Source organism: Monopterus albus, unplaced genomic scaffold (assembly GCF_001952655.1).
Source record: "Monopterus albus unplaced genomic scaffold, M_albus_1.0 scaffold98.1, whole genome shotgun sequence".
NCBI lineage: Eukaryota > Metazoa > Chordata > Actinopteri > Synbranchiformes > Synbranchidae > Monopterus > Monopterus albus.
In genome coordinates this window covers 3214358-3234239 of record NW_018127978.1, presented here as the reverse complement: position 1 = coordinate 3234239, position 19882 = coordinate 3214358, and the positions used below count along the sequence as shown (strand labels likewise).

The following is a 19882-nucleotide window of genomic DNA, read 5'->3' as shown; positions in this document are numbered from 1 at the left end:
GATTTTAGCATATGGCTGCAATATAACAAAGAGTGAAAAATTTAAGGGGGTCTGAATACTTTCCGTACCTACTGTATATATATACACACACACACACACACGTGTCCTCACAACTATAGTAAGACATGACAATGTGTGGATCTATGTGTGCTCTTGCCTGAAATATATTCATGCACAACCCCAATCACATACAAGCAGAAGGACAAAAATATCCACAGCTTGTACTTTCAAGGGTACTGCTGCTGCTGACATGGAATCATCATTTGTGAGGACTGAATGTCACAAGGTTAATGTGTTTCTATCTACCCTGGTTAATTAACCTTGTTGCCAGCTCATGTTGAGTGTTTTAGTGCCATGGAGGAAGTAAATGTTAAATAAGTATAAACAAGAAGAAAGTGCCTCCCGACATGTTCTCATAATATCAGCAGAAATGGGCTGGAAAGAAGAATCTTACAATAGGTCAAGAATACAAATCTGAAGTTAGACAACAAGGAGTCAAAGGGGACTGAAAGTCACAAAAACAAGGCAAACCGATTTCTACTGCTCCATACATGTGTCTCCTGGCATTCCCAAAACTGTGCGCAGCTATAAACCAACAGGATAAAGTCACATTATGAAATAAAATTTAATTTTATTTAGCGGTTTCTCTTTAGGGTATCCATCAATCAGTTATTTATTTTATAAATCAGTTGATTTTAGGCTGCAACTACTGATCATTGTTATTATTGATTAATCTGCTGATTTCTTTGTCAATTATCATGTAAACATTGTGGCTGTGCTCAGCTAGGTTCTGCTATATTTGAACATTGTTTTGAAGCTCTACACCACCAGCCAAAGTTTAGACCCACTTTCCCATTGAACTGCCTGGGAAAATGTGTCCAACCTTTTGACTGCTAGTTTGTCTAAATGACAAAAAAGCAACTGCTACATGACCTGCAAATTCATGGGTACCATGTCTGAAAAGGGACTTAACCTTGGTGTGTAAGGTTACAGGTCATTATGCTGCCAAAACCTCGAGTGTCAACAGAGCAGCTCCCAGACTCATGAAGATATGACAGAATTTTTGTGTCCGTTTTCCAGCAGCGTGCCCGCTAATTCACCCAAATTCGGGCCCTCACATAATCACTGGCACAAATGAACAGTTGCTTGGTCACAAACACACACAAGAGTTATGATAGGTTAGGGTCAAAGGGAGGGTAGAACACCCACACACACACAGAGTCCAATTAATTTGTGTCAATTTACAATTTTAAGAATAAGGGGCTCTTTGAGATAGCAGAGATCACTGGGGCCTGATAAACCCTATTGGACTGCTGCTTCTTCAACAGACACACACACACAAAATCAAACCCCAATATGCACAAGACAGCACTCATATCATTGCCCGTGTGTGTGTGTGTGTGTGTGTGTGTGTGTGTATACATAAGTAAGCATGCGAGCCATCGGTCCGCCCTTCCTCCTATTCTCATGATTCTACAGTGGGACGCACACAGGGGTTCATTCATCCATCTGTTTACTGTAACATACCATTTCTCATCCCACTACAGTGCTAATAAGAGCACAGACAGGCCTAGTTTATTGGAATCATTTCCATGTCAGCACAGCTCTGTGTATCAGGTCCATCTGATTCTCCCTGAATGGGACAGCTGCCCTCATCTGAGCATGTCACAGTTTACATTTTAGCCATTTGGGTGCAGTTCTCATACAGCAAAACTAATCATAAGGGCAGCAGGGGAATACATTAAACAGCTATACAAATAGCACAAGCTCTTTAAAATAACAAGCAAGAAGTAGTAACAGGGTGCAGAGTCAAAGCACAACAAATGCTGGTGTAGATTATACATAAAGTATGGCTCAGCTGTCCAGTGTGAGGCCTAATAGTCTCTGGGACCTCACATACAGGTCCTACTGTGCCACTGTGCTTGGGTCTACAATTATAAACATTAAAATCACAAAAGTAAGCATCTAAAAACGTAAAACTTCTATACTTGAACAATATGAGTGCCTACATATTCCCCATCACATTGTACAATGCAGTAATACTCAAGCTAACTAACTACACCACAGTACAAGCAGCACAGGTGTTTTGTAGGGTAAATTATAGGGCATGGTCGGGCAAGTTGCTGTGTATTAAAGAAATATCCACCACCCCTGACTGCAGGGGGACTAACCCCTGTACATATGAAATATGCAATGAAGTGCTGAGATACAATAGAGAACAGTGCTGTGTAATCAACAGGGACAAAAAACATGCCAGGAACCTGTTCTTCATGTGCTGGAATTCCTATTATTTTGTGGATTTATTGTCTTGCTTTGGCTTTGCACCCTACTGGATGCGTGAGCATACAGCAGCAAAACTTCACATTCACATTTAGTGTTGTATGTGTCCTTTTTAGCCCAGCAAACTTCCATTGTCACAACTCGTTTCTTATTGGAGACTTCTCTTTGTCGGTGAATCTTTCTTGGTTGCTACAGTTCAAAGCCAAATAAAACATAAAAAAAAAAGTAAAACATAGGGGTGTCTTTTTTTTTTTTTTTTTTTACACACCCATTCCAATCTGATTCCTTTAATATTAAGTATCTGCCGATACCAATTCCAATCCAAAAGGCTACTTATATTGACCCATAAATGTTCATTAAATATCTGATATATTGACATTGAAATGAATCTGGCACACTGTACTCCTCAGAAGCTTCTTGATCCAAATCCTGGATCAGGTCCTGGTTCCAAAATATTAAGTTTATTATCTTAAATTATTGATATGAATAAAAGGATGGGAGCTGGGCAACACTCTCAGAACTACAGATTCATTACAGGGCAGATACTAAGTACTACTTTGTATCTGTGAACACAGTTTGTGTACCCAGCCCAATTTAGATACCTCCATTTGACAGTTTAATAACGCCGCATTAACAAATGGTGGCAGCCCTCCTAGCATCACTGGATAAAAGCATAAAACCTACCATGTCTACACCAAAAGCATAACATGTGTAGCACGCAACATCTCGCGTGCACATTGTGGGAGGCTCGCACTTACGTCTATACCGGGTGTGTGTTAACTCACACATAGGAAGCACTTGGTGTCCAAAAACACAGAGGAGCCTACAGAGACACATGGGAAAGAGAAAACTATGGTCCAAAACTCCGACAAGTAATAGACAATGAGGGAATTACTGGCTACACTGGCATGTATATGTACTGTACATCCAACCCATAGTGAAACAGCAACATCAACACATACTTCTCCAAGAACACAACTCTCAAGCACTTTAAGTGACTGTGTAGCTTAAAGTGTATTTAAATTACACTAGGCATACGTATTGTGCCGCTAGAGGTGAAATTCTTGGACCGGGGAGGAATTCAAACAATTTGTGTCCAGGAAGTGAGGGGCCTGCAGAAATCTTCTCTGCCCTCCTTCTGACCCTGAAACACCTGGACAACAGCAGTATGTATGCTAGGATGCTCTTCCTGGGTTACAGTTCTGCATTCAACACCATTCACCCAGGCAGGCTGATTGGGAAGATGGCAGACCTCAGTGTCCCAACTCCCACCTGTAACTGGATTCTGGACTTCCTGACTGAAAGACCACAGGTGGTCAGAATGGAAGGGTGGGTGTCTGCTGAGCTCACAATCAGCACAGGCTCACCGCACGGCTGCTGTCTCAGCCCCAGACTCTTCACCCTGTACACCCACGACTGTGAAGGCAGCACAGAAAAGCTGGGCTGAACCGTCACCCTCTCACCCAGGCTGATAGAGGACTGGTAGAGAGCATCCTCACTACTGGCATCACAGTCTGGTATGGTAACATTACACAGGTAGAGAGGAAGGCTCTTCAAAGGGTCATAAAGACTGCAGAGAGGATAACTGGGACTGAACTGCCTGCGATGGACACACTGTACACACAGCACTGTCGTAAACGGGCAGAAAACATACTCGGGGATCAACGCCACCCAGCTCTCTCTCTGCTCAGACACAAAAACTGCACCTACAGCCTCACTCACAGCAGGGCGAACTGTATCATCACACTCAGAACTAGACTTTACAACAGCTTTTTCCCTGCCACAGTAAGACTGATGGCAAATCCAAAATGTGAGAATATACAGTATGAGCAATAACCCCCTACTAGACATGTACAGCAACCCCTCACTACCTCAACAAGTGTTATGACATATCCAACTCCACCATGTGAATTACTAAGTGTGATGTTTGAAGTTCACTGTGGGAAATACTATTACTGTATTTTTGTGTATTGTGTTTTAATATTTTGGCACCCTTATGTAACTTTTTATTTTAAGACCAAGTGTGCTTTCTGGCTTTTGACTCCATACCTGGCTCCAAAGGAGAGCTGCACAAGAATTCCTATATGCCTAGACTTGTTATGCCAGTTCAACCTCCCGTCTGTAGGCCGACTTGTCACTGTCTCAGATGAGACAGATGGCCATTGTGTCATCTGCAAACTAAAGGATCTTTACAGAAAAGTCCCCTGAAGTGCAGTTGTTGGTATAGAGGGAGAACAACAAAGGGAAGAGCACACATCCCTGCGGGGCGCCTGTGCTGATAGTCCAGGTGCTGGATGTGGTTTTCTCCAGTCTCACTTGCTGCTTCCTGTTTGTCAGAAAGGTTGTGATCCATTGACAGGTGGGGCCAGGCACAGTGAGCTGGGTTAGTTTGACGTAGAGGATGTCTGGCATGATGGTGTTGAATGCTGAACTAAAGTCCACAAATAATATCTGAGCATAGGTCCCTGGTGAGTCTAGAAGTTGCAGGATGTAATGCAGTGCCAGACTGACTGCATCATCCACTGACCTACTGTATTTGCTTGGTAGAAACACCTGCAGGGCATTCAGCCAGGGCTCTGTAATGGCCTCCAGGTGGACCAATACCAGTCTCTCAAAACACTTCATGACTACAGATGTCAGAGCGACAGGTCTGTAGTCATTCAGTTCCTTCATGGAGCGTTTCTTGGGAACTGGGATAATGGTGGAACATTTAAAACAGGAGGGAACTACACGAAGCTCCAGTGATCTGTTGAAGATCTATGTCAAAATGGGAGCCAACTGGTCAGTAGAGACTTTCAGGCAGGAGGGAGTCACACTGTCTGGGCCTGGCGCCTTACTGATCTTTTGTTTTTTAAAAAGCCTATGCACATCTCCTCAAAAACACCCCAGTCTGTACAGTCAAAGCAGGCCTGTAGCTTTGACTTTGCCTCTTCAGTCCATCTTCTCACTGTTTCGACCACAGGCTTTGCAGCTTTATGTTTCTGTCTATAAGTGGGAACGAGGTGTACCGTGCAATGGTCCGAAAGCCCAAGGGCTGCAAGGGGAACACAGCGATAGGCATCCTTAGTTACACTATAGCAATGGTCCAGTGTGTTAGTACCTGGTGGGACAACTGACATGTTGTCTGTATTTGGGCAATTTGTGGGTAAGGTTTGCTCTGTTAAACCAGCTAAGGCAGACTTTACACAATGAGATGAACTGTGTGTATGAGTGAGTGAGAGAGAGAATGGTCAGGTCCTACTACAAAATATAACACCACTAGTTTTTCCTTTCATTTTTATCTTGACTTTATACTGAGGAGAAGTTATTTGCTGTTAAGCCCAGTCACTAAACATCAATATATACGATGCATCTTTGGCACATTTCTACACCCATAAAGCATATAATAATTTTAGTGTATAATGTTCAAGTCTCATGGCTGTTGTGTATGAACATTAATGCAATGTTTCATAAAGCAATTTTAAATGAGGAGCTTTGTTCCCCAGAAATTCACAGAAGACAAAAAAGATACTAAAAACAAGACGACAAAGCAGAGGAGAATGTCCATCAAAAGTCCAAGAAATGTGTTAAAAGCTTCTGTGTAACACAGACAAGCAGCAATGAATACAGACAAAAGGTAAGAAATTAGTGGGAGTTCTTTGTCACTTTTAACTTATTAATATTCCATCTCAGTCTCCTGATCAGTACTCCTTTCAATTCTGATGTGTCTTACATGTGTGTTTAACTGTTGCTCATCAACCCTGAGCACTGGCTGTAAAGTGGAGCTAAGAAACCCGGAGACCGACACAGTGGCTGCTATACTTCATGTGCTTCACCTTTTTGTCTTCAGTTCTTTCATCCACACAATGTACTATACATCAGAGATCAGGTGAGCAATACACTTATCTCTTTGTCTCTCTCTCTCTCTCACACACACACACACACACACACACACACACACACACACACACACACACACACACACACACACACACACAAGACCTGTGTATCAGTGTTAGTATATAAACAGTTGCTGTCTGATCAGCTGTTGCTGCAGTCGGGTCATACCCCTCTCAGCACGACACAGACAGAAAGAAAGCAGGATGCTGATTTGAGCTATAAACACACCATTAAGAGTCTGTATAGTTCCACACATGCAAATGTGTATTTCTCACCTTGCACATCATGTAGGCAATGAGACAATGACAAGACTAGAGGTTCTGTGTACAGCAAATGTGAGATAAAAGAAATGAAAAACACCAAATGACGTGCTGTTACTCGTGCCTGCTGTTGCTGTCATTTGCATCATCTGATGTTTACTTTCTGTGTTGCCAATGACATAAAAGCAGTTTTATTTATACATTTTGTTTTTACAGGGAAGGTTGAAGAGCATGACAAAGCCAAGTTGCTTAGTGTGTTTCTAGGCAGTTTCACTGGTGCATGTGGGACTTCAACAAAAAGGCCGTTGACAAGAATTTTTGTCATTATAAATAAATACAGTGAAAAAACAAAAACCAACAATGGATCGAAAACTAAAACAATATTACATAATCAATAATAAATAAAAGAGGAGGTCATCTTATATTTAGGACTACACCATTACTGGTTGACGACATCAGACCTTCTGTTTGAATGGAGAGAGCCAGACGTGTAGTGCTATTTGTTGAAGTACCAGAGCACACCTACGACACGGCCACATGCACACACATGGTTAAGTTGAGGCTTATTTCGAGGGCCAAGTCAACACATTTCCTAAGGTGGTAAGTTTACATACATTGAAGTTAGTCAGCTGTATTTGCCCGCATGATCAATGTTAGAGTGACTTCATTCTCTGGTGTGGCAGAGTAACAGTGTGAACTAGTAGCCATTTGTCACAGGGTGACTGTTATTGCCACAGATAATCATATATTCATGTCAATTAATGATGAAAACAGTAACATTCATGTATTATCATAGGCCCCATAACACATAGACTATTTTTCATCACTGTAGCCTGCACTGTAACGTTAGCTAGCAACAGAGCTATAGGGCTCTTCGCTGTGGGGCTGCGAGGCTACTGGCCACTTTTAAGGTGGAATGTTTTCTTGCATGTTACTCACTGCATGAGGTGATGTTGTGAATCAGTCACCACACCTTAAATTTGAAATATCACAACTTAGACCATTCGGTTTGTTTTTAATGTCTCACTTGCAGGACATACACTTTACTGATGATTGGGCTCACAAAAATGTAATGTCGTTAATTTCAACTGGAATATGCAAATATGAACATCAATGATCATTGTTGCTGCACGGTCTAAAGAATTTTCTCCACCTCTGGGACATGAGTCCAATCTGAGCCTCAAACACTAATCAGACTGTACAGACGTGTACAGATGCCAAGGCTGAGAGCGAGGTGGTGGTGGGGGATGTCTATCACGATAAACAATGCAAGAGGATTCCCAGTCTTGTGCGATACTCCTGATGTTAATCTGAATTTGAAACAATATGGGACAGGGTGAAATTAGCTGAGTGTAACCATGCCAACCAGCACCTCAAACCAATTTAATCTCTACGGCAGTCCTGCATTATGTCAGCCTGTCTGCTGTGAGCCTCAGCCTGCAGGTACAGAACTCATTTAAACAATGCTTCCCATAGATGCACTGACCTCACTGTGTTCACAGTCTCTTTGAGATTACGGACAACGTGGGGTTAAATTATAAACATACTGAACGGAATCATTTCTTTTAATCTTTTACAAATAGGAAAGAAGCCCTTTTTTGTCATTCATTCATATCTTTGCACTACCCCACTCCACTGTGCTTTACTGTCAACAAGTACTCTATGGCTTGAAAATACCACCAACGTGTAGGCAGCTCTCCGCCACCCACGCAAACAAAGAAAAAAAAAAACAAGAGTCAAACATGAATGGTTTAAAGCCCTCCCCTCAACATCCTTTGTGCACAGGCACCAGGCACACACACACACTTTGCCAGCCCAGATGATCCTGTTTAGAAACACAGCAGACAAGACATTGGAGCAGAGCTGCACACCAACCAAATACAGTATATTGGCTTTTTCAGTCTTGTAAGAGAGAAACAAGCACACCGCAAAACAGCTGCATGACTGCACTGGACAACGCAGTGAGCAACAGGTACACTCTGTTTACTGTTCTGTCACTAGGCAACTCCACAAATTTTGTGAGGCCTTTGCCTTTATCTTGAAATAAATGGACACATATAAATCAGTCATTTACTCACTGATGCTGACACGTGTGCAAAAGAAACAATTTATGGAAAAGCCAAATGTGCATTAGATGAAGTGATGAATGACGACGGACGTTTCTGGTCACACTCAAGTCTGGGATGGCATCCAACCATTCTTTTCACTCACTGTTAATCTCTCAATTCTTTTTATATAAGTGGACTGATTATTCCATTTACACAGTAAAATGTCAGAATATGGTGAAAAACGTCCATCACAGAGGCCAAGGTGAGGTCTCCACATGGTTTGTTATGGCCTGCTGTACCAGCAGTCCAAAAGCCAAACATAGTCCTATTGCTACGATAAAACAGGAACAGCTGAGAAGCTAAAACCAGCAAATCTTTGGCTTGGTTTTTTCTTTTGTTTTGTTTTTGCTTGAAATAGTGGGATATGATGACTTACTGTACATCATAAATTCATTTGCAAAACTGTTGGCCATTTTTCTGTCAGTTAACTAAACTAACAATCATTTCCACACTACCCTGTCACTGTGCGTCTCCTCTGAGATGATCTGGATTCTAAAGACAACTATGTGCTTTACTTTCTTGCAAACTATTTGTTAAGATTATCAGCCAGAGTTTTTAATGGTGATCTTTTTAGGACACAACCCCTTTAAATGTAGGCTTATAAACCACAAACTGTTCACATCGTCTGCTTCACTATAGCCGCTGATGTTACAAAATGACAATTAAGTTTGTATCAAGTTCAGGAAACATGTTTCTCCTGTAAAGTATTACTACTGTAAAAGGGATATACTTTATAAAGTGTATTATGTTAGTAAGTAGCTCAACCAATTGTTTAAAAAACTAGCCAGGTTCTTTTGTATTTTGTCTTCAGGGTTTGATTTTCAACAAAGCAACACAACTGAGTTTAATTGCTGGTTAGAGATGTTGAACTCTCTGTGATGTGTACAAGCACACACCTTCCCTCCCTGTCTTCTCTTACACTTTATCAGTTCACCATAAGGCCTTAAGATGTTCTCACCCCAAAACCAAAGCATCACACCGTCATTCTAATGAACTCAGTCACTTGTATGTATAGTTACTGCTCACAGACTGTTAAATGCCAGTAGCTGCTTCCTTTTTTTCATGCCATTATGAATAGAGTATTGTGGGTTTATAGGTTTAGTCTTTTGTCTGGTTTCTGTTGATCTATAATGGCTCCAAGTGATTTTCCTTACAATAAATTCTATATTAACTGATAATTAAATAAAATCGATTTAAATAAATACATTGAGAATGAAAATCTACTTACATCCCTTTGTTTTACGACCATTAAAAACCTCAGTATGAGTATTTTAGCAGCTTTCTGTCTGTCACTGAGCCTGGACAAGCTGCTAAAATACAGACTGGGGGTTTTTAGAGAAGCCACTAACCGGCAGCTCTGTGGTGGAACAGGTGTTTGCTGTAGCCATGGCACAGAGCCCAAGAAAGTGATGTTGTACAGCTTCAGGCTACAACTCACACACATACACATGATTTCTTTAGTCAGATAAGAATAGTTTAACAGTTCCGGACAGTGGGGCACACATGCCGGCACACAAGCGCAGCCCAAAGGGAAAGAAGATGCACTAACCGCAGCCTTGATGGGGACGTACAGCACCGGTCTGTCCGATGAGCCGTTCTTGCCGTCCTGCAAGGCCCCGACCTGGAAGCCCTTGGACTTGACCCAGAATTTAAATTTGGCGTTGATGTGACTGTTGCTTTTCTCACGCAGAAACAGCCCGTTGCTGTTCTCCTCGTCCCCCTGGAGCAGGGTCTGCAGGATTTTGTTGTATTTACGCCGGGTCACGGTCTTGGTCTTGCCGGAGTCCCCGTAAGTCCGCAGGCACCAGTCCTGAAATTCACCGAACATCTCCACCCCCACGCCTGTCGCCTCGGACCCCGGAGCCCCGCTGCTGGAGCTGCGGCTCCTCTGCTGCTTGCCGGCTGTGGAGGTAGTCACCATGTCCGCCACACTGCTGGCTTTCCTCGCCGTCATTGTGAAAGCGCGTACACTGTTTAAACAGGGGAGAGCTGCTTGAAAAGACCCACTTTGTGTCTGTTCAAATCCGTCCGTAGCAAGCGTCGCCGAAACCAGGGGACCAGCGGTGGCTTTCGCCCTTTCACCAGGGGGCGAAATCTATCCAAGCCTACAAATTTGGTGAAACAAATCAAACCAAAGCTTCTAAATTGCCTCTTAACCTCCGAAATGATCGGTCCAGACCTTTACAATTCATCGGTTCCTCACAAGAAAAGGAAGAAAATAAAAAACATTTCGCTACAATGTCCCGTTTGGTTTTTTTAATTGTCTAGCCGTTTGGTTCCCACCTCCTTCTTCCTCATGTCAGCTTTGGATAGTTAGCTGCGCAAAGACCGAAAGAGAAAAGGAACAAGCGCTGAGTGGGGTGTTGAAACGTAGCCTCCAGAGCAGCCGGTGTGTGGATGCAATTTCGGCAGGAACAATGAGACAGAGCGACTACAAGGAGCGGGATGCAGACTGGAGCGGTGTGCCCTCATCAGATACACCTGTTAGCAGCGTGGGTCGCTGGGCCGGTCCCGTGGGGGATGTCCCCTCCTCTACCACCTCTTCTTCCTCTTCTGAGATGAAAAATAAAAAACAAAACAGAGGCTTTCTTTAAAAACAAGCTGTTACCGATGTCACAAGGTTTGTTGGTCGGGTCTCCATCAGCGCTGAGTTCGGAGCGCGCGTTTTAGACTAGAGAACAATATGACGCGTCCTGAAACCAGCGGCTTGATTTGCCTGTTACAGACCTGTCTATTGAAATAACAGGCTGGCCCTCCTTTCTTGGTTTCCTGTTTGTCACAGTTTCTCTTTATTCCTCCTCCGAGCTGATGGGAGCCAGCCGGACACCTGTTTGATTCCTACTTGTCTTTCCCCCTCTGGCACCCTTAAGCGCAACGCTAGGCCTCACTTCCTCCCTCCTCAAATAAACATTAGTACTGCGCTGGTGGAAATACAGTATCTCTTCACAGCAGCAGCAGTAGGTTCCATACAAACTCACTGCTGTAACACACCACCAGCCCTGTTAACCTGCGCTCTGTCAACGGGACGCGCAGGTTGCAGCTCGACCTTAAAACCAGGAAATGGCCGCAACGCACCGCGCACTGCTGCTCGACGGTCCGTCTATGTGAAAAAGTGAGGAGAAGTGAGAACACGACCCAAGATGTTCAGACATCTATTTAGACATCTTGTGGTACAAAGGAAAACACACATGAACAAGAACCTGACTGTACAGGGTGTAATCTAATAACCAATCACTTAAGGTGACCTGATCGACACGGAGAAGGATTCGAGCTCTTAAGTCTGTAGGGGGATTGATATTTTGAATTAAATAACCTGGTTCGATTATCTGTAAGTCTGAAACTGATCCAGAAAGAACAACTCAAAACAGTGCTAGCCTTCACTAGCCATTCTCACACTGGGACATTCTCTCAATTCTCATTGTTGAAAAACGTCCAGCCTACTTATAAGCAGACAAGGGGGCAATTTTATCTGATAATAAATTAACTTCTCCATGTCATCCCGGATGGACACACTCCATTTGAACTTCTTTGGTCCTTTTTATGTATTATAAATATAAGTAGAAACATAGGTCAATATATATATTTTATATTGGCCACAGAGGTGACTTAAAACTGGTTTTGTGTGTATTAGCCTATAGTTTTATTTCTTTCCAGGACTCTATTATCTATTTTCTGCGTTTTTTGTTCAAACTTATTTCAAATCTGAATTGAAGCTCCACATCATGCCACATGTGATCTATTATCTGTTCAGAAATTCAGTAAATAAACCTGGGAGGAAAATGTGTCAGTCCTCACCTTGAATCCCTTCTGATAAAGGCAACGAAGTCAGAAATCCTGCTGCAGTCGTGGACTAAGACCTACATTTTAACACTGCATTAATAATTCCAAATCGAATTAAAGTGAGTGTTTATTTTGAACAAAGAATAAAATTGATGAGGTATCACATGAAATAATGTGCTGCTGTATTGTTTTCAGTCTAATACAGGACACATCACTATTTTCAGTTTTGACTTTACATACCATCTCAACTTCTGATTTGAGGTTGTATTGAGGGAACTCACATTTCTATTACATTCAACAAGTGAACAACAATGGTTACCTTGCACATTATAGGCTAAACTGTGAACACATTTCCTGGATATAAAGCTCTAGACCAAGGATTTCTTTTCTTGCCAGAGTCAGCTAACCATCCTGAGTAATGACCTCTAAACAGAGATGTCAGTAATTAGTTCATGTGCAGACCATGGATGTATTAAGGAGAGCTGGATACCAGATTACACTCAGTTTATTCCCGCATGATAGGAAGGTTTGGCCCTCGCTGTATTCAGCAGGGGATGAGAACTGCTGAATCAGACTGGGGATGTCACTGGGAGGTGGAAGGAACAATTTGAAGAAGACCTGAACCCAGCCAACATGTCCGAGGAGAAACGAGCAGAGTCTGAAGGCCTTGGGGAAATTCTCAGTTAGATCTCTGCTAGAGGTCAGTAATGCAGACATTGTACCACATTGTGGTGAAGAGGGAGCTGAGCTGAAAGGCAAAGCTCTCAATTTACCTGTCAGTCTATGTTCCAACCCACACCAAACCAGCTTCTCCTTTAAAAGCAACACCTGACTTTGAGTGATGTAACTCATGTCGTATCTTCTTCTCCTGCCCTTCATGTACTCCATTCCTAAAGTGTGATGAGAAAAATATTTATTATAGACAAATTGCATATAAATATTCAGACAGCAGTGTGTTAATATCACTGACCAGCTTTTGTGCATAGGAAAACAGAAAGACTCTGATCCTGTAACCAGCAGCAGTTATATAGCGTAATTTACTCACAGCTGCATCCAGTGTGCAAAAGCCACGGGGGTCTTAGGGGCTATTTGCGTATAACTAAATAAATGTTTAATTGTATTTAAAATAATAAATACAGATATAGTTTAATCACTGCATTTATAGCATTGTACCAAAACTAATTAAAAAAAGGAACTGTGGGCCACAGGGCATGCAGTCTGTTACAACTGCATTGCCAACATAATCTACACCAACAACTGATTTTGCTGAAATCAAACCATTATCAAATCCTCATGGTAGTATGTCTTTGTGAAACTTGATCATTTGAGGAAACTGTAACTGACTGGTGAGTGGGGGTGACAGTAGCACATAGTGAGGTCGGACTGACCTGCTACCTGTAATGCCAATAACATGACTGGTCTGAACATCTGCAAGATATTTATTATTTATCATGGCTCATGAGCTGCTTTCATGTGTGCACTAATGTGTAATTATTGCTCCTGCATATGGTGTCAGATCTGCATCCTATGAAGACGTATGGTGTGTTGTGATGTGTGTCAATCTTGTTTGACCACATTACATTACATTAACAAAAATATACTTGGTACAATTCATCCTATTTGAAAATAATCTTAAATGATCACACATATGTCAGATATTTTCACAATAAATTATACAGTGGATCCCTGGCCATTTACTGTTTTGAACTCTTATTTTGAAGGAACTTCCTGTTTTATGCCCCTCTCACCTGCCCCAGCTTCACTCTGGCCATTGATTACCTGCTACTTTCACCTGTTGCCCATTGTCTTCCTGGCTCTGCCTTTATAACCCCCTCATCTGCCTCAGTTTGTTTGCCAGGTCTTCTGTTTGGCGCTGCATGTGTTTTGCCTCAGCCGTTATCACCACCTGCTTTGTCTTTGTCTGTTCAGTTTTTTCTGTCTAGTCTCTGCTGTTTGTTGAAGTAGTTGTCATTCTGCTTCCCATTTTGGGTTTTAATGTTTGTTGGTCTGCTCCCTGACATTCTCATTTTCATTTTCATTTCTTGCTGTGTGTGCGTTTTGTTTATAGAACCAGAATGAGCTTTTATTTCACTTTATATTTCACTTGTATTGTGTGGCATTTATGTGGATGGCAAAGTAAGAATTTCATTGTACAGGGAAACACGTTTCCTAATTGTGCATATGACAAATAAACACTTTGACCTTCTTTGTTTTGTGTGCTGTATGGTTTATGATATAGATGTCAAAGATATTTGGTTAGTTAGCTTTCTCTGGTTGTTTCTCTTCATTCAGACTTGGTTTATTATATTGCTTGCTTTTACTTGTTGTCTAGGTTTTCCCCTTTATCTGTTACATCTTATTAACTAGATTAAATTGTATTACAGTTATGTCAGCATTTGGGTGCTTTTCTTCTATACTCTTACAAATCCAGCAGATCAGTTGTGGATTTAAGTTTATTTCAAGTTGGTGTGGTACAGTCACATACAAGTTTGTGTGTGTTCTGTCAAACTTCCTCTGGGTACAATAAAGTTGGTGTTGATGGTAAAGACCTGGCATGAAATGACATTTTCAAATGGACTTTATTAAAGAACAAAGATGAAACTAAAACCAGCCAAAATATTAAATTACATTCAGACACCTGTCTAAAATGATTTAAAATATTCCCCAGGCACATACTGTACATTTGGGAGCAATTTCAGATGCAGTGTCCTGCCCAAAAACAGTAGTATGTGGGCAGGAGGAGCCAGGAATATATCTAAACTATACAAATACTGGGGAAACTTGGTCTGTAATGGTTCTTGTTACACTGAACAAAATTATAAATGCAACACTTTTGTGTTTGCCCCCATTTTTCATAAGCTGAACTCAAAGATCTGTGACTTTATCTATGTACACAAAAGGCCTATTTCTCTCAAATATTGTTCAGAAATCTGTTTAAATCTGTGTTAGTGAGCACTTCTCCTTTGCCGAGATAATACATCCACCTCACTGGTGTGGCATATCAAGATCCTGATTAGACAGCATGATTATTGCACAGGTGTGCCTTAGGCTGGCCACAATAAAAGGCCACTCTAAAATGTGCAGTTTTACTGTACTGGGGGGGTCTGGGGGGGTCCGAAAACCAGTCGGTATCATTTAAATCAAGCAGTGCAGCACATCTTCGCATAGAGTTGATCAGGTTGTTGATTGTGGCCTGTGGAATGTTGGACAAAATTTGATCTTCAAGATAAAAAAAAGTTTACTCTCCAGCGTGTCGGGAAGTCTAGTGTTGTTTCTTTAAAAACTTCATGTCATGAGTTGAGTGAACTCTCAGCAGTTCATTCAATTCATCACTTTAAGTTAAAAGACATGTCAGAACAGTTCTTGTTTATAAGTTCTAAAGAGTGAAAAGAAAAGCTACATATTGTAAACTGAATTAACGTCAAATGAACAAAACTTGCATATTTACATCAAGTCAATGAAAAAAGCTTAGTTGATTCCACTAATTCCTGTATTCAGTTTTACTGTACAGTGGGGGATGTAACAGAGGCTTACATGATGTTCAGGCTCAAAAAACGGAACACAAAGAACCAGTTAGTGTCCATATGCAACTGAGAAACAGAGGTGACGTCCTTTCCTCTGATCCTTCATCTGAAGCATCTAGTCACCAACTGATTTCCAGTAAAAAGTTGTGCTGGTCTACAAAAGACTTCTGTCAAGGATGATCTTGTATATCTTCATTCATGGCTCCTACAGGCAGCCTCCTCACTCCTCAGGGGAGGAATAAGAGCTTTTTATGACATCCTTCGAGATGGCCAGTACAATTTTCAGGTTGAGTGAAGATCACAGAGTGAAGAATGATCAACTAGAGGAAATGGGATTTACCCAGTTTTTCCAGCTGGAGAAAACTGATGTTCCACTAATCATGAGCTGTCATTTTCTGTCTACCAGTTTTCTCCTCTGTCAAAACATTCACCCAGCATGCACTGTGCACTTAATTGCTCCAGTCAATCTTATCTTAGTTACTACTAGAAAAGTTGCATGCAACAGGTAATGTTGGGTGTAGACTGACTTTATCATTCAAATGATGCTAAAGTCCTGAGTCTAGCTCTGTTTTCATGTAACAGAACCTTAGTATGGTGCTGCTGGGATGGGTACCTTTGCCACATGGAGACCATCTGTCAGAATGACAAACATACCAGAGTATCAGCATCATAACAACACACACTGACAGCCACCTGGAACAGTCAGTTCTGTTTGTCTGCTCTTATCAGGGGGAATGTGACAGGGAGCATTTAGCTTTATAGTGATCACTGTTCAGTCAGCAGTTCAGAGCTGCAGCAGAAGATACTGTGTTGCCTTTTTTATATAAAGGAGATGCTCCTGGTCTTGTAAGGTTATTGCTAGCAAAAAAAAAAAGAAAGCTATACCTCAGCTCTGGTTGGTAAAATGACTGTATTTGTACATCTGGACCTGGCAGCTACATACTCTACTGGCACCACCATTATCCTTTATGTACAATATTAGAAATGTAGTTAGTAAATGTCTTTTAGGAATAGGTGAGACTGTAAATATATCTATAAGAGATTAGGCCTGTATCTTTTGAAACTGAGAAGCAAATGAAAAACAGAAATGCAAGTGTAGAGAACATTACACTAAATGAAAAATAAGGCAACAGCCTGTTTTAAACAGCTTGCATTATTTTTAGCTCTTTACATATACTTCAGTTCAGAAAGTGAATTTTTAAACAGCATTTGTTGGTCTGATTATTTTTGTAAATAATGCCTTAATGCCATTTTCCTCTTTTTTGTTTTAAACTTTCTGTAAACTGCTGATACTGCTGTCATTAATTCATTTTCCTTGAATGATGATTGAGACAGAACAGATCTCGACACAACAGCCGTCTCCTGTTGCCCTCCTGCTCTTTTTGTGCACACATATGCACTTTCCTGCCTCTTGCTTACAATGCAACCACTTCTTCTTCTTTCTTTAATACCTCAGCCACGGCCCTTTGCTCTGTACTTAGAGTACTGACAGCCTGCCAGTCCGCAGCTTTTCTTCTGTTTATGATCCGTGAATTGAGGCAACCAAACAAATCATATGATCTTTTCTCCAATACTCCAGTCAGTCACAATATTACAGTCATTGAAACTGCGATTCTTCTTTAGCATCGCCTTCATTGATAACACATGGTTCAGATGGCGTTTTGTTGTGCAAAAGGTTGATTAAGGGCGTGTTTATACCTATTTATGACTAAAAGTAGGAGTGGAAAAAAGCTTGTGCACAATCACCCAATTCCATGACAATTCAGATTTATAAAACTGAACTGGGCTTTATAAATCTGCATTCGCTCACTTCATTCTTTGTGCATACACAGTTTTAATCCTGATCCTACACAGTTTTATTCATCTGGCCCCTAAAGCTGAACTGAGTCCAGAATGGGCCGTTATGTGTGTGTGTCTGATCTGAAGGCCCTGGCTTCCCCATAGGAATAAAGCAATGGAGGTTGTGCATGTGTGGAGGGGGGAGTTGCCAGAGAAACTCCACTAAGGGGATGAAAATAACCTTCCACCATGGGAAATGAAAGTGTTTCAAAACACTCTAGTTTCTTCTCCCACCCCACCTTTCTTCTGTCTCTGCTGTCGTCTGGGAGGCCAACATCTGTTGAGGGCAGCTGGTGGCAAACCAACTGTTGTTTGAGGAAAATAGACTAAATACTACTTTTTAAAACTATATACTTACAGTAATCTATTCCACAATAATTTTTATATACATTACACAATATACTGAATGTATTTTATTAAAATATAGCAAGAACCTCATATAGGGATTACATATGTCCAGTGAATAAGTGTAGGTTCACTATTTCAAAGTTCGATAGCTCATAATGCAGCTTCACAGAGAGACTCTACTCATGTCTCCTCTATGAGCTCACGCTACAGGCTTTCTTTTGGGGTCTTCTGATTCTTTGGTTCTACAAGGTATAACTATGGAACATAGAGTAGTAACACCCTGTGAATATTTCTGTGGGATTACACTTTCTGTACATTTTATCCACACAGGTTCCACAGATGTGTCCAAACCATCCAGTGTTGATTAGATTAGATTTAGATTTTCTTCTCTATGAAACTGTCCTCTTCTTTTTCTTCCTCTTTCTCTTGTGCTATTTGACACACGCAACCTATGAGTGTTGAAATCCCTTCTGTCAGTTTGCTGAGGCTCTGCACAGGGCAGGAAGTGTCCCAAACCAGGATAAAGCTAAAGTGATTTGAAACTGCACTGTCTTCTTCATGACTACGTGACTGATTCTCTTTAAAAACTTTCATTTTGAGTTAAACATGATCCCAATCATGATCAATTTTGAGTAAAGAGTTCCACATGTTGGTCCCCTGTAAAAATGAGGATTTACAAAAGGGTACCTCATAATTCCCAGTGGACGCATCACATATCACTGAGCCAGGAACCGCCACCTTACTGAGGACCTGAGTAGCCTGGTTATTTGGGCATTTACAGATGAGTTTATTATTAGCACATTATCAGTGCTTAATGTATTTAAGTTCTGAAGAATATGGCAGTGGCATGATCTCAACAGCGTGTCCAAAATTTTACTTACTGTTATGCCTCTGTAAGAAGCTTAAATGCTGCAGATACTGCTTATGACCAAATAACATAATAACCAAGCCTGTGGGAAGTAGGGGTGCTGCAGCACCCCCTGGAGGGTGGTAGAGGACCTGCATGTAGGCTCCAACTATAAATTTAAAACATCCATTATGTCTATTGCTTATTCCTGAACCGGGTCGCGGAGGCCTAGAGCCAGTTGACACTGGGTGATACACTCACACTCACTCCAATGGGCAATTTAGAGTCACCAATCAAACTAAACTGCATGTCTTTGGACTGTGGGAGGAAGTACAAGGAGAGAACCCACGCAGGCACAAGGAGAACATGCAGACTCCACACAGAAAAGCCCCAGGTCATCTGGGGCTCAACCCAGAACCTTCTTGCTGTGAGATGACAGTCCTCACCGCTGCTCCGCCATGTCACCCAAAGGTGTCATATTAGGATTTGAATCCTGAACCTTCAATATCTGTCACTGGCCAACCTGCTGGGAGTGCTTTAAAATAAATACATAAATAATGCTACATTTTTATTGGTTATGATTATATTTTAATAACATTTTGATTTTAGTAAGTGGTTAATAGTGGATCTTTTCAGCTGGTTTGGCCAAACCATGCCTGTTTGCAACACGTGCATTTGGTGCAAACAGGCGCTCAGTAGCACAAGAAAATGGCGGCGCAAAAGTTATTTATTCATTTATTTATACATCAAAAAAGCAAAAACTAATAGATCAGAAGCAACAAGTGAAGCAGCACACACGTACCTTAAACTAATGCATGTGCATGGAGACATCGTTAACCAATTGGACATACACAGTGTGATGAAACGTGAATCCCGCTACACTTGAGCTACACTCCTCCAGCTTGATGCTGCTCAGCCCAGCTGCCTTGTTCTTCCAACCTGACCTCTACCTGCTCACTCCTTTGGAACTACATTCACCAGCTCGGTGCTTTTCAGATCAGCTTCCTAATGTCTCTC

General features: G+C 41.5%; 1 protein-coding gene across 1 annotated transcript in view; it reads right to left on the bottom strand.

Annotated features, from left to right (window-relative positions):
- LOC109965220 (nucleolar protein 4-like) overlaps positions 1–10419 on the bottom strand; it is a 204323-nt gene extending 193904 nt beyond the window's left edge. The window contains exon 1 of the mRNA XM_020609068.1: positions 10077–10419. Within this exon, the coding sequence (XP_020464724.1) occupies positions 10077–10355 (279 nt within the window). The 5' untranslated portion in view covers positions 10356–10419. The remainder of the gene's footprint in view (positions 1–10076) is intronic.
- Between the last annotated feature and the right edge of the window lie 9463 nt (positions 10420–19882).